Here is a 13,948-nt window from a genome sequence, read left to right as displayed (position 1 = left end):
AGATGGAAACGAGCCCATATATTTATAGAGATGTTGTACAAAGTTTTATACACATTTCAACATGAAAAGTTTCTGCATAAAAGCTTTCTAACTAGATTTATATAAATATCAAGAGATATCTGACAGTCATGTGTGACTTCTGCAATCACATTAGGTGCTGTAGGTAGTCACTAGAGATGAGCGAACGTGTCCGTTACGGACACATCCGCACCCGGACACCGGCTTTAGCGAACACTGCAGTGTTCGCGCGTAAGTGTCCGGGTGCCGCCGGGGGGCGGGGAGATGCGCGGCGGCGCGGGCGGCAGTAGCGGGGAACAGGGGGGAGCCCTCTCTCTCCCTCTCCCCCCCACTCCCCGCCGCACCCCCCCGCGCTGCCACGGCGGCCCCCGAACTTTTTCGCCCGAACACCGAGGTGTTCGCAAAGTTCGGTGTTCGGGCGAAAAAGGGGCGGGGCCGAACGTGTTCGCTCATCTCTAGTAGTCACCAATAACATCCAGACACTTCTGATTTTAGCGAACTACTGCAAAAACAACATCGGTTACCGTGTCCACAGGGATTTTATTTGACTCTCCTGTCAACAGGGCATGCTGTATTTTCCTGCACATTTGTGCAGCAAAGGTCCCCATAGAAGTCTATGGGAGGTGCACAGGTGCACGCTGAATGCGCGCACAAATGCACATTGCGCTGGAAGCAGTGTGATTGTTCTCAGTGAGAGAAACCAAGTAATCTTGTAGATATAATACCTTTTAATGGCTAACAAAAATACATGATGTTACAGCAAGCGTTCGGATCTTCTATCAATTCTTCATTAAGCTGTCAATGGAACTGGTTTGGATGGGGTACATATATAATATACAATGCAGAGAGGAAACCCGCCTTAAATGAAATACAAATGGTCACACACAGAAATTTGAGACTGTTTTGCACTCAAAACTTAAAACAACAGACAAACTGAGCTGATACATAAATATTTAATCAGTCCACTGAGCTCAGGAATGTGACAGTTTTATGATGTGTCTTATCTCTCCATTAATCTGCACATGGAAGGCGATGCAGCACCATCTGTTGGATGGCAACATTCTTATATGTCAAGTTATAAATTTTTATGAAGTTTAAACAAAAAAATGATTGGGAAGAGGACATCCCTCTTGACCAGTTTCATTTTAGCCTGATGAATGATCGATGGAAGACCCAAAAGCTTGCTGTAACATCATGTATTTTTGTTAGCCATTAAAAGGTATCATATCTACAAGATTACTTGGTTTCTCTCAATGAGAACAATCACATTTTAGGCTAACACATTACCAAACCCCTTTTCTTTCGTTTTACCTACTGGAAACAGAACACATCTGTACCTTGTTAGGCTGAATAGCCATTTGCTCATCTGCTGCGTGCACATAAAGTACAGCCCAGGGCTTAAACACATGGGCATGTTTTTCCCCTGTTTTGCGGCTATGAAAATCACGTCTGCAAAACGGGACAAGACAAAACTATTGATTTCAGAAAGATAGGGCAGGACCTATTTTCCTGCTTTATTTTTAGTAAATTTCCCCCCTCCCGCTTTATGCGCTAATACGCTCCGTAAAAATCAATGGTTTCGTTTAGTACCATTTTGCGGCCTTCATTTTCACTGCTGCAAAATGGGACAAAAGCATTGTCGTCTGAAGAAGCCATTAGTCTAATGAGTTCCAGTTGTGTTCTTTTTCCAGCAGAAATGTACAGCATATAGTGCATCCCCTTGAGTATTTTGCGTACATTTGCAGGGACCCTTGGTGCGCAAATGCACAAAAAAATACAGAAATATATATGAACCCATTGAAATGAACCCCTTAGTGACGGCGCTATCGTAAAACTACGTCCTGCTGTTGCAGGACGTGTATGGAGGGAGGTAGCAGCGCTATCTCCCTCCATACAGCGCGGGCGTCAGCTGTTTATTACAGCTGACACCCGCGGGCAATAGCCGCGCTCGGCCGTTCGGTCGATCGCGGCTATTAACCCTTTAAATGCCGCTGTCAATTCTGACAGCGCCATTTAAATCCCCCGAACGCTGTTCGGGGGTCCTGCACGGCCCCCCAGCGGTGAAATCAGGGGAGCCGTGCAGGTGTCATGGCAGCCGGGGGCCTAATGAATGGCCCCAGGGCTGCCTTAACAGACTGCTTATCAAGCCATCCACACAGGGTGGCTTGATAGACTGCCTATCAAAAAGCAGTATGACGTAATGCTATAGCATTACGTCATACTGCAGGAGCGATCAAAGCATCGCATGTTATAGTCCCCCAGGGGGACTTCAAAGTAATCTAAAAAAGAAAATCAATAACGTTTTTTTAACTGTTAAAAAAAAAAAGTTATAAAAGTTTAAATCACCCCCTTTTGCCATATCTATTATTAAAAAATCTAAATCATAAAATAAAAATATGTATTTGATATCGCCGCGTCCGTAAAAGTCCGATCTATCAAAGTATTGCATTATTTTTTCTGCAACGTTGTCCGAAAAAAAAAATAAAGAACGCCAGAAATATACTTTTTTAGTTACCCTGTCTCCCAGAAAAAACGCAATAAAAAACGATCAATAAGTTTTATGTATTCCAAATTGATACTATCGGAAACTACAGGACATCCCGCAAAAAATGAGCCCTTGCTCAACTACGTCGACGGAAAATAAAAAAGTTATCGCGCGCACAAAATGACCGCAGAAAATAATTGAAAAAAAATAAATATCTTAAAAAAAAATACAAGTACTACAGCGAAAACAGTACTATATAAGTTTGGTATCGTAGTAATCGTACTGACCCATAGAATAAAAATATCAGGTCGTTTTTGTTGCAGTTTGTGCGCTGTAGAGACAGGACGCACTGAAAGATGGTGGAATGTCGTTTTTTTTCCATTTCTCTCCGCTTAGAATTTTTTAAAAGTTTTTCAATAAATTATATGGTACAATAAATAGTGCCATTGGAACGTACAACTCATCCCGCAAAAAACAAGCCCTCATACGGCGACGTCGATGGATAAATAAAGGAGCTACGATTTTTTAAATGGGAGTAGGAAAAAGCAAAAATTGAAAAAAAGCAAAAAAGCTCCGTCACTAAGGGGTTAATTGGCTCTATTCTCTGCATATTATCTGCGTAAATTTTGTGTGCGCGAAAATGGGTGGGAAATAAACCTGTTCACTGCAGAAATACATTGCGAAGTAGCGACCGAAATTGCACTTATGCTTATGTGCTGGAGCCCTTAGCCATAAAAAGTTCATAAGATCTATAGCTTCATGATGCTTAACCCCTTTGTGACAAAGCCTGTTTGCGCCTTAGTGACGGAGCCAAATTTTGGAAATCTGACATGTGTCAGATTTCCAAAATTTGGATACCGGCGATCGCGTTACCGGGGGTGGGGTCCCGCGGCCCGGGATGACAGCTCCATGCTGTCGGCTACCTCCGGTAACCGGCAGCATGGAGCTATCACGTCCTGAGCCTGCAGGGCTGTCATTCCTAGAGGATGCATAAAACTACGTCCTCTAGGAATAAAGCCCAGCCGGCCAGGACATAGAATCCCCATGGGGCCGTCGTTAAGGGGTTAAATACTGGAACTTCAGCAATAATTGTTTTGTTTGTCTGTGTTCATTCTAGTAAAGTATTTGTATTTAGGCCATAAAACGTTTATGTGCATTCCTTAGCCTCATGATGCTGAAATACTGGAACATCACCATCATCATTGGATCCAGACTGATGCACAGTAGCAAGCAGCTATCACAGAGACTTGTAATTAGCTCACAGAGCATTGTCTAGCCTGGCCACAATTAAGCAACACTGAGTTTTTTATCATTGTTCACCGGTATAAATAATGCATTAATTTTGTTGTACAGGTATTAGTAACAGGATTACCATATATGTATGTAGTGGCCCAGTACATCGTCCTGGTCTTCTCCATAAATGTCATATATGTTTGTCTCATGTAGATGCACTGTGCAAGCTTGTCTTGTCATTTCCAATGTGTGTGTTGCACAGCTGCGGTGCTTCAGAGGTTAAAGGGGTTGTCCCGAGGCAGCAAGTGGGTCTATACACTTCTGCATGGCCATAATAATGCACTTTGTAATGTACATTGTGCATTAATTATGAGCCATGCAGAAGTTATAAAAAGTTTTATACTTACCTGCTCCGTTGCTGGCGTCCTCGTCTCCATGGTGCCGACTAATTTTCGCCCTCCGATGGCCAAATTAGCCGCGCTTGCGCAGTCCGGGTCTTCTTCTTTTCTGAATGGGGCTCTGTGTAGCTCCGCCCCGTCACGTGCCGATTCCAGCCAATCAGGAGGCTGGAATCGGCAATGGACCGCACAGAAGCCCTGCGGTCCATGAAGACAGAGGATCCCGGCGGCCATCTTCAGCAGGTGAGTATGAAGACGCCGGACCGCCGGGATTCAGGTAAGCGCTGTGGGGTTGTTTTTTTAACCCCTGCATCGGGGTTGTCTCGCGCCGAACGGGGGGGGGGGTTTAAAAAAAAAAAAAACCCGTTTCGGCGCGGGACAACCCCTTTAACTCTAATAAAATGATTGCCTGCATGTAAATGTATCAGTTTGTCATGTCATGTGGTATGAGGGAAGTATAAATAGGAGTGCCTGAAAGCGGGAAAAGGGTCTTCAATCTGTATTCATAGAGTTTCCATTTTCCAAGTTCCAAGAGTACCACCTAACACAGAGCCACATGGAAGCACCTTCAGCTTCCTTGTGGTGAAGATGGTAGCTGAAGAGAGATAACCTGTAGCGACTGAAATTTGGATGTGAGTGGAGTGAGCCCCAGATCAGAGAGCGAGCCTTTGTAAGTAATCACTTTCCCTGTCAAGGCCTGTGCAGAGGTACTAGTCAATTCTTCCACTGTTTAAATTTCCTACGCAGCCGTACAAATCCAGGATTCCAGCGTAGAAGTATGCTACTAAGTGACGCCCATGAATCTCCCGTGGGGGGTGCAAATCCTAAAAGTGAATTAAAGGAGATGTCCCGCGCCGAAACGGGTTTTTTTTTTTTTAAACCCCCCCCCCCCCGTTCGGCGCGAGACAACCCCGATGCAGGGGTTAAAAAAACCACCCGCACAGCGCTTACCTGAATCCCGGCGGTCCGGAGACTTCAATACTTACCGCTGAAGATGGCCGCCGGGATCTTCTACCTTCGTGGACCGCAGCTCTTCTGTGCGGTCCACTGCCGATTCCAGCCTCCTGATTGGCTGGAATCGGCACGTGACGGGGCGGAGCTACACGGAGCCGCTCTCTGGCACGAGCGGCTCCATAGAAGACTGCTGAAGACCCGGACTGCGCAAGCGCGGCTAATTTGGCCATCGGAGGCCAAAAATTAGTCGGCTCCATGGAGACGAGGACGCCAGCAACGGAGCAGGTAAGTATAAAACTTTTTATAACTTCTGTATGGCTCATAATTAATGCACAATGTATATTACAAAGTGCATTAATATGGCCATACAGAAGTGTATAGACCCACTTGCTGCCTCGGGACAACCCCTTTAAGCACTGCTCGAGTGTCTGTGGAGTAACCACACCCCCTTCATCCTCTGGAGTACTCCCAGTCCAGGAGCAGTACCATACAGATAACGTGGACTGCAGGACCGGCTTCATCCTGTGATCCTCCCTGACCTCTGATCTTTTGAGTTACCTGCACTGTGAGGGTGAAGTCACACGAACGTATATCGGCTCGGTTTTTACGCCGAGCCGATATACGTTGTCCTCGTGTGCAGGGGGGGAGGACGGAAGAGCCAAGTGCAGGAACTGAGCTCCCGCCCCCCTCTCTGCCTCCTCTCCGCCCCTCTGCACTATTTGCAATGGGGAGAGGCGGGGTGGGGGCGGGGCTAATTCTCGCCACTTGGCCCCGCCTCTTCCCATTACAAATAGTGCAGAGGGGCGGAGAGGAGGCGGAGAGGGGGCCGGGAGCTCAGTTCCTGCTCCTGGCTCTTCCATCCTCCCCCCCCCCCTGCACACGAGGACAACATATATCGGCTCGGCGTAAAAACCGAGCCGATATACGTTCATGTGGCTTCACCCTGAAGCCTGAACCTAATTTGTCCTGTAAAGTTGTTATCTACAGTTTTATTCAAGTAAAGTTTATACTGGGCCCTAACCTGGGGTCCCAAGGTACTCAGAATCTGTGGCTGTGATTATTCCCCGCCAAGTAGAATACTGGTATGTAGGAATGGTGGTGTCACCCGTGACAACTACTACCCCCCATCGTCCTGTTATTGGCATTGCCTATCCTAGGGGTGTCTTTGGTGATCTGCAGGTACACACTAGCCTTGGCTGCGTGTTATCCATCAGGGAAAGGAGTCTGATAAGTAAGTGCCACCATGATAAGTCATCACTTAACTCTCCCAGCTCCCCACGTATGTCAAGTGTCAGGAGTATTCCTCTGGGGTACTGCATGCATAGTTATTTTTTTACACTTGTGTCTAATAAAAGCACTTTTAGGGGTAAAAAAGTTATTTTTTTTACATTGGATTTTAAGAAAAATAAATTTAATCTAACGTTTTTCCTCCAGTGGACTTTAACTTTACATTTTTTATTTACTTATATAATACATTGCAATACTCCTGCGGTATACTGACAGGCAGACTAATAATCATATAGTCCCTGGCTACCATAGCAACCCATGGACAGTTGCATGACAAAAGCCTCCTCTTTCTCAAACTCTTTAGTTTCTGCTCTAACTATTGACCACTGTGTTTAAGGGGTTAAATGGCCAGGATCAGAGGAAGGTCCCCCTTCATACGGGTTTACTTACACACACAAAATTTGCACGTAATATGCAGAGAATAGAACCCATTTATGAACCAATTGATCGATGAACCAATCACAGCCCTCGCTTCCCGGAGGCGAGATTTATGAATCCCGTAACCAGGAAACCAGGAAGCGAGCTTGTGTCGACAAGAGAGAACTTTTGGCACGTGTGCCGAAGCGCCGTAGATGAGCAGGAGGAGCGGGACCACATCTGATAGGTAATGTATATATATATATATATATATACCTATTTTTTTTTCCTTTTAAAGTAATGCATTTATGTTAAAGCAAAATTGCATCGAAAACCGCAATTTCATGCAATGCTACTAAAACAAAGGCTCCATAGAGAAACATTTATTTTTGCAAATTGCGACTGTATAGAGCATACAGCGATTATTTTTATTGTTGCAATGTAGCAGCCTACAAAACTTTGCCAATGTGAAAGAACCCATTGAAAAGCATGTGATTTGTAGCGCTGTCGCATCGCCAGAAAATCGGGTGATTTTGTTGTTTGTGTGAAAGCGGCCTAAAGCAGACATCTTGTAGTGATGGCACAGCCAGAGCTCGCTGTGTTGTACTACGGTTCGCTAGAATGACTGTCGACATACTATTATGCCATATGGCAGGAAGGAGATAAATAGTATTTAGGTTCCATTGAGGAAACTATGTCACATTAATTGTAGCATCTCTGTACATATGAAAATTATTTTGAAGCCATGAGGATGACTATAATTTTCTGGGCCCCAATTTGTAACAGATACAGCAGAGGAGTTTCTGATCGCTACTTCTGCATCGGCCATTGCTTCACTCTTGTATGAATCTTCTTATATAATTCAATTATTCTACAGGGTGGCCTACAGAAAATTAACCCAGCACCATAGCAACCAATCACAGCACAGCTTGTATTTCTTCTACTGCTGAGGTAAAATGAAAGCTGTGCTATGATTGGTTGCTATGGGCAGCAGCTTTCATGGGAGTGTGGTGTCGGCCTACTTTTCCGTGGCCCACCCTGTATTATTTCTCATGTTTCCTCTGAAGCAATAATATGTGAATTACAAGGGGCACAATAAAAAGTATGAATTTTCATAGTTTTCCCTTGTTTATCAACCAAATGTAAGAGTTGACGTTTTAATGAGCTAAGAAACAAATAGTCAGGTGAATTTCAGGCCCTCCAGCTAGGCCTTATGTGGTTACCATGACTACATGGCCTTCACTGTGGATGAGGTGGCAGTTGCAGAGCTGAAGACTGAGCACTGAGGTGTCTGAAGGCAGGAAGTCTGTTTCTGAGAGAAAATCACATAAACCACTGAGGAAAAAGTATGATATTATAAGTAGATAATGTCTCGCTGCCGTATATGTGATTGGTATCCCGCTAACATGGAGGATATTAGAACATATTACACCTTCCAGCTCTCAAAGAGGAAAGAAGTTCAGGAACTATTGGGGCCATTACTTAGGCACTATTAATATTGGGGCCACGACTGGGTGCTCTGTTACTACTGGGGGCACTACTACTACTGGGGCCATAACAGTTACTATTGGGGTCAATACTGGGGGAATTATTACTATTGGGCCACAACTGGGTGCACTATTGCTATTGGGGCCCCTACTGGGGACACTGTTACTATTGGGACCATTACTGGGGGCACTAATACAGTTGGAGCCAATACTGCAGGCATTATTATTATTGGGATCACTATTAGTATTTGGGCCATCACTGGGTGCACTATTACTATTGGGGGCACTGTTACTTTTGGAGCCACTACTGGGGGCACTATTATTATTGGAGCCACTACTGGGGGACCATTAGTATTAGAGCCATTACTTAGGCCACTCTTACAAATGCACTTTTTACTGTGATTACCGCGTCGTTTAAAAACACTGCAGTAATCGCAGTATGACGTCCCCATTGGGGGCCTCGCAGACACGCGCTCGAATGCGGTGCTTTCTAGCGCTGCAATTTTCAAGCGCTGTCCGCTCTATTTTGCCGCAATTAAGAATGATGGGGTGCGTTAAAACTCGCTGCCAGAGGCAGGAACCTGCGTCCGAAAACTGCGATACAATCACAGCAAAACGCTGCGATCGAAATGGCAGCATTTTGCTGACAGCATGTGTGAGAGTGGCCTAAGGGCACTATTACTCTTAGGGCTACTACCTGGGGTACTATTACTATTGGGGCCACTGAGGGGGGCACAATTATTAGTTGTGGCCACTAGAATAATGGAGGTAAAAACTTACGTTGTGATAAGCCATGCCTCTAGCCATGCCCCCTTTTATCTTGGCAGGTAGTTTTTGGTGACAAAGGTGGCAACCCTAATAGGCATGTATCTCCATTAAAGTGAAAGCCACATCCCTCCATATATTGCAACAAACCTTCACACAATGACAGCCCTCACAGAGTGACAGTAGCAAGAGCCATATTCAGCCATAGCCCCCATATAATGACACCCGCAACCTCCATAGACAACCACAGCCCCCATATAGTGACAGCATCACCATATAGCAATAACCTCTGTATACAACCTCAACCCCCATATGCAGCCTAATCCTCCACCTTCATGGTTCAGTTGTCCTCTTCCAGTCTTTCTTTCTGATGCTGCCACCTTCTGGTTGTATTGTGTCCTGCAAGATAGTGGAATTATTTTCAGGAAAATGTTGACTAGACAACCCCAGAATAGTATTTAGAGTGCCTTATAACAATGTGTCACAGTGTCAACCGAGTTATTATTAGTAATAATAATTCTTTTTGCACCATTGCATTTCAAAAGCCACAACAACTAGAAGGGTTCAGTTGGCAATATAATACTGTATATGAATACTGTACATTCACACACAGGCCGCCTGCAGACGGCCAGGTCAGATCCCGCTGCGAGAATACTCACAACGGGATGTGGACCCATGCCGCTGCAGAGACCTGCGGCTCACCCGCTCCCGGCGTCTTCTGTTTCCAGCTATGCGCTGTCTGACGGCCACCCGGCGCATGCACAGAGAGGAGCCTGCCCGTCACCACTGACATTTCTGTGCGGGCCTCTGCGAGACCCGCACAGTAATAGAACAGGCCGCGATTTGTTTTTCACATGTGTTTTCACGTGGAAAACTTGCGGCTGTCTGCCTAGATAATGCAATCCTATGCAGGTGGGAATGGGTGGAAATTCTGCGGGAGATCCCACCGCAGAATTTCTGCCCGTGTGCAGGGGGCCTTAGTGTAATTGGTGAGTATTTTCCACCGCAGAAAATCTGCGTCAAACTCTGCATTGAAAACAGCATCAAAATATGCCTAATTGGGGCAGATTTTAGCTGAGATCCGCAGGAGACTTCACCCCTTCAAAATTAACTGTTCAATTGCTTTCTATGGGTGGATTCAGATGACCGTATTTGCGCATATTTTTGCAAAATTTGCCTGCGCAAGATGCAGAGAATAGAATTCATTGATTTCCAGGTCCATACTTTTCGCTCTTTTTTTTGTGCACTACTGTGCACCAGGGGCCCCATAGAAGTATACGGGATGTGCACAAATGCATATTCAATACCCGCACAATCGCACCAAAACACTGCACAATTTTTGCAGGAAAAGGACTACACCTGGGCCTTATTGAGCTAAATAGCCTTTTATATCACGGCGGGGGTGTCCCGCACGCATGTGAACTGGCCCTGCATGTTCAAAAAGTACAGTAATATGCGCAGATACGCACGCATATACCTATCTCATCAAACTTTGTTCACTGTGCAAATATGTTGCACTGAAGCGAGCGCAATTGCACATATGGTAGTGTTCAGCCGCCCTAAGGCTCTGTTTAGGTCAAAGTGTACGTTTTCCGCATACTCCAGGTTAATCTACTGAACATAGTATATGCGCTATGGAAGGCCCCAAAATATGCCACTAAATATCATGCACCACAGATAGGCCCCCGCAGCACAGTATATACTTTTTGCAGTGACCATATGTATGGAAAAGCTCACCATAACTACGGTATGTATAGCAGGTGTAGAAGTTGCAGTTACATCAGGCCCCTAAAGGACATATGACAATATTTTACAAAAGGGCCCAGGAGCCACATAATATCCTCCTTGATGCAGCTCATTCCTAGTAGTCTTCTTGCTGCCTGGTTTCTAACATCTTCAAAGACCATCTTCTTTATGTTTTCAGATACTTTTGCCTGTTGTGAAGACTGATGTCCTGGATCAGACACAGTTGGTGCATGTAGCATGAAGAAATGCAGGTTTAGTGCTGTATCTCAATACTGGTGTCTTATATTGAAATAACAGTAGTGTACTTGAATAGGAAGACATGGGTGCGCTACACTATGGTATGGTGCACGATCCCCTGGGGGCCCTAGAACATGGATTTCAAATTTGTCTTGTGGCCCTTGTAAGAGCGTAAAATGTAATTGCAAAGTTGAAGAGTAGCATGTGAGAAGCACAAATCCACTTTCCACGTCTCTCTAGGTCCCGTGGGACCGCTGCTATGACTGAAGGAAAGCACACTGAAAGTGGCCTCCTGCTATGATACATGCATGGAGCCATTCAGCAGTGCGGTCCATGTCCCACGCTATCATTGCTGGACCATGTTAGTGAATGTCAAAGTGTCATTTCAGTGCTGGTGCAATGCAAATTACTAAAAAGAGTACAACCTAATCAGCAGACAATGCAGATTTCAGTGTGAACATGTGGGTCGGAATCTGGCACGATCACCTAGCTGGACCTGTGTTCATTTCAGGGACTCTCAACATGTATGTGAATCTCCTGCAGACGACAGTGGACGACTTCATGGATGATAAGCCTTTATCGTTGCAGAAGGAGGCCAAGTTGAGTACTCTCTCCCTACTTAAAGGGGTTGTCTCGCGCCGAAACGGGTTTTTTTTTTCCCCATAGGCCCCCCGTTCGGTGCAGGACAGTCCCAAAGGATGTGTTAAAAAAAAAAAATTATTACTTACCCGAATCCCCGCTCTGCGACGTCTTCCTTCTTCTTCCTTCACCAAGATGGCCGCCGGGATCTTCACCCACGATGCACCGCGGGTCTTCTCCCATGGTGCACCGTGGGCTCTGTGCGGTCCATTGCCGATTCCAGCCTCCTGATTGGCTGGAATCGGCACACGTGTCTGGGCGGAGCTACGAGGACCAGCTCTCCGGCACGAGCGGCCCCATTCACCAGGAAGAAGACCGCACAGCGTCTAAAAAAGCAAGAAGACATCAGAATTAGACGGATCCATGGCGACGGGGACGCTAGCAACGGAGCAGGTAAGTGAATAACTTCTGTATGGCTCATATTTAATGCACGATGTACATTACAAAGTGCATTAATATGGCCATACAGAAGTGTATAACCCCACTTGCTGCTGCGAGACAACCCCTTTAAGGCATAGCAGCGGTCCCATAGAGAGATGTGGAAAGCGGGTTTCTGCTTCTCACATGCTAATCTTCAACTCTGCAATTGGGTTTTACAGGAGCCTCAACAAAAAATTGAAATCTATTTTCCAGTAGCCCCAATGGGCCGGTCTGGCATACTATCGTACAGCACATCCATGCCTTCCTATTAGAGTATGTTACTGTTACCAGTATTGAGATATACTGCTGGATCCATCTTTTTGACTACACCCTGTATAGCAGACTTTAGTGTATTAATTATGCACAATTACTGTATAATAATAGTTGTAAGTACTGATCTTAAAGACATTTTCTTAACTAGATGGCAGAAGCAAACTCAGACAAGCAGACATATGAAGAAGTTTCCGGTATGTTGAAAGATCTTAACAAAGATCTGGAAAGAATGCTGGAGCAAATGGAAAAGATATCAGGTAGGTTTGGAATAAGAAATGCACACTAATAGCTCGAAAATGAAATGAGCGACGATCAACAAGCTTGTCGATCGGCGCTTATTACATCAGGCAGAGAATTCGGCGCGTGTAAAAGGACCATAAGTGATCCCTAGTGCTCATCCAAATTAATAGGATGTTGTGTAGTGCATAGATATGGGGGTTCCTCCAGGGCAATAAACACTTTTTAGCTCCTCTCTGCTCAGACTTTCCTTTGCTGCAATGGTCTTTTTGAACATACTATTGTCTCATATCTAGCCAACCAATCTGGGCAGCTCACTTGCCTTGTACTATGGGGGTTCTGGATTTAAATTTTACCAAAGACAACATCTACATCAATATTGTATGCTCTCAGTGTGTTCACTAAGGCTTCTTCCAGGTCTTTTTTTTTTTTCCACACTTCAAATAACATACCAAACTAGTCCATTCAGTGGTGCTTCTATAGGGGTCGCAGAGGTTGCAATTGGGGCCGGGCCCCCTCGCCACACTGGTGTAGATGCAATCACACAGTTTAATACCTCATTACATCCTCTGAGCAATGGGGATGGTCGGTTTCTGTCCAAGCCAGTGTCCTCCCCTCTGGTATTTTGGGCCAATTAGCCTTTACTTACCCCCTTAACCTATTTGTTTGTGTTTATGAGATAGGGAGTTTTGATTGTGAGCCCCACAAGAGATTGGGACTGATGCGCATTATATTGGTGCTATATGAGCAACAGAAATATATGTATTTATGCTCCCTATTCGTTAGCTTATATTTGTAACTTTAATACTTTATTCTTTATATGTCATCAGTTAAAACTACATGGATGGTATATGAAATGATAATGACACGTAGCGATCCTGCCCTGGTTGACCAAATGAGAAGATTGGAGGAAAGTTTCTCGCAGTGTAGAGAAGAAATAGAGAAAAACTGGAAAAATATGTTAGATGAAACCAAGAAGACATCATAGAACTACAATGTTCATAAAACATGTTCAGCACGATCCATTCTCAGTGCTACAGGTCCTTTAATAAAGAATAAAGCAGCTCTGTGGCTTACATTTATTTCTGCCAGAGCATATGTCTTCATGCCTCCTCTTACTTAAAATCCTGATAATTGCTGTCTGTTTTTTTTCACATGACAAATTATGACAAAACCATCTAAAAAAGCCTCAAGGGTTTTTAACAATTACAGAACATGACTGTAAAATCATTTGTATTCTGGGGAACATGGAATGTTGTAAATAAAAAGTCAAGGGTGATTCATAAGACTAGTGAAAATGGTAAAAGTGAAAAACTTTGAGGCCCTTTATATCCTAGCAATGGTGAAGTTAGAACCCCTCTTTTTTGTGCAACAGAATTTTTTGTACTGCTGTAATGAGTACCAACAACCAC

General features: G+C 44.7%; 1 protein-coding gene across 2 annotated transcripts in view; it reads left to right on the top strand.

Moving 5' to 3' along the window:
* The window catches only part of LOC136626101 (synaptonemal complex central element protein 3-like), a 79,579-nt gene extending 65,961 nt beyond the window's left edge, over positions 1-13,618 (top strand). The window contains exons 1-3 of one of the 2 annotated variants that reach the window (XM_066600849.1): positions 7,993-8,078; positions 12,448-12,556; positions 13,367-13,618. In XM_066600849.1, the coding sequence (XP_066456946.1) occupies positions 12,448-12,556; positions 13,367-13,524 (267 nt within the window). In that variant the 5' untranslated portion in view covers positions 7,993-8,078 and the 3' untranslated portion in view covers positions 13,525-13,618. Of the gene's footprint in view, positions 1-7,992; positions 8,079-12,447; positions 12,557-13,366 lie in introns of those variants that run through there. The other variant, XM_066600848.1, reaches the window with a different exon arrangement.
* Positions 13,619-13,948: the final 330 nt, after the last annotated feature.

This window comes from Eleutherodactylus coqui, chromosome 4 (genome assembly GCF_035609145.1).
Source record: "Eleutherodactylus coqui strain aEleCoq1 chromosome 4, aEleCoq1.hap1, whole genome shotgun sequence".
Classification (NCBI taxonomy): domain Eukaryota; kingdom Metazoa; phylum Chordata; class Amphibia; order Anura; family Eleutherodactylidae; genus Eleutherodactylus; species Eleutherodactylus coqui.
Note: the sequence above shows the minus strand (reverse complement) of the source record. Positions and strands in the feature narration are given on the sequence as shown.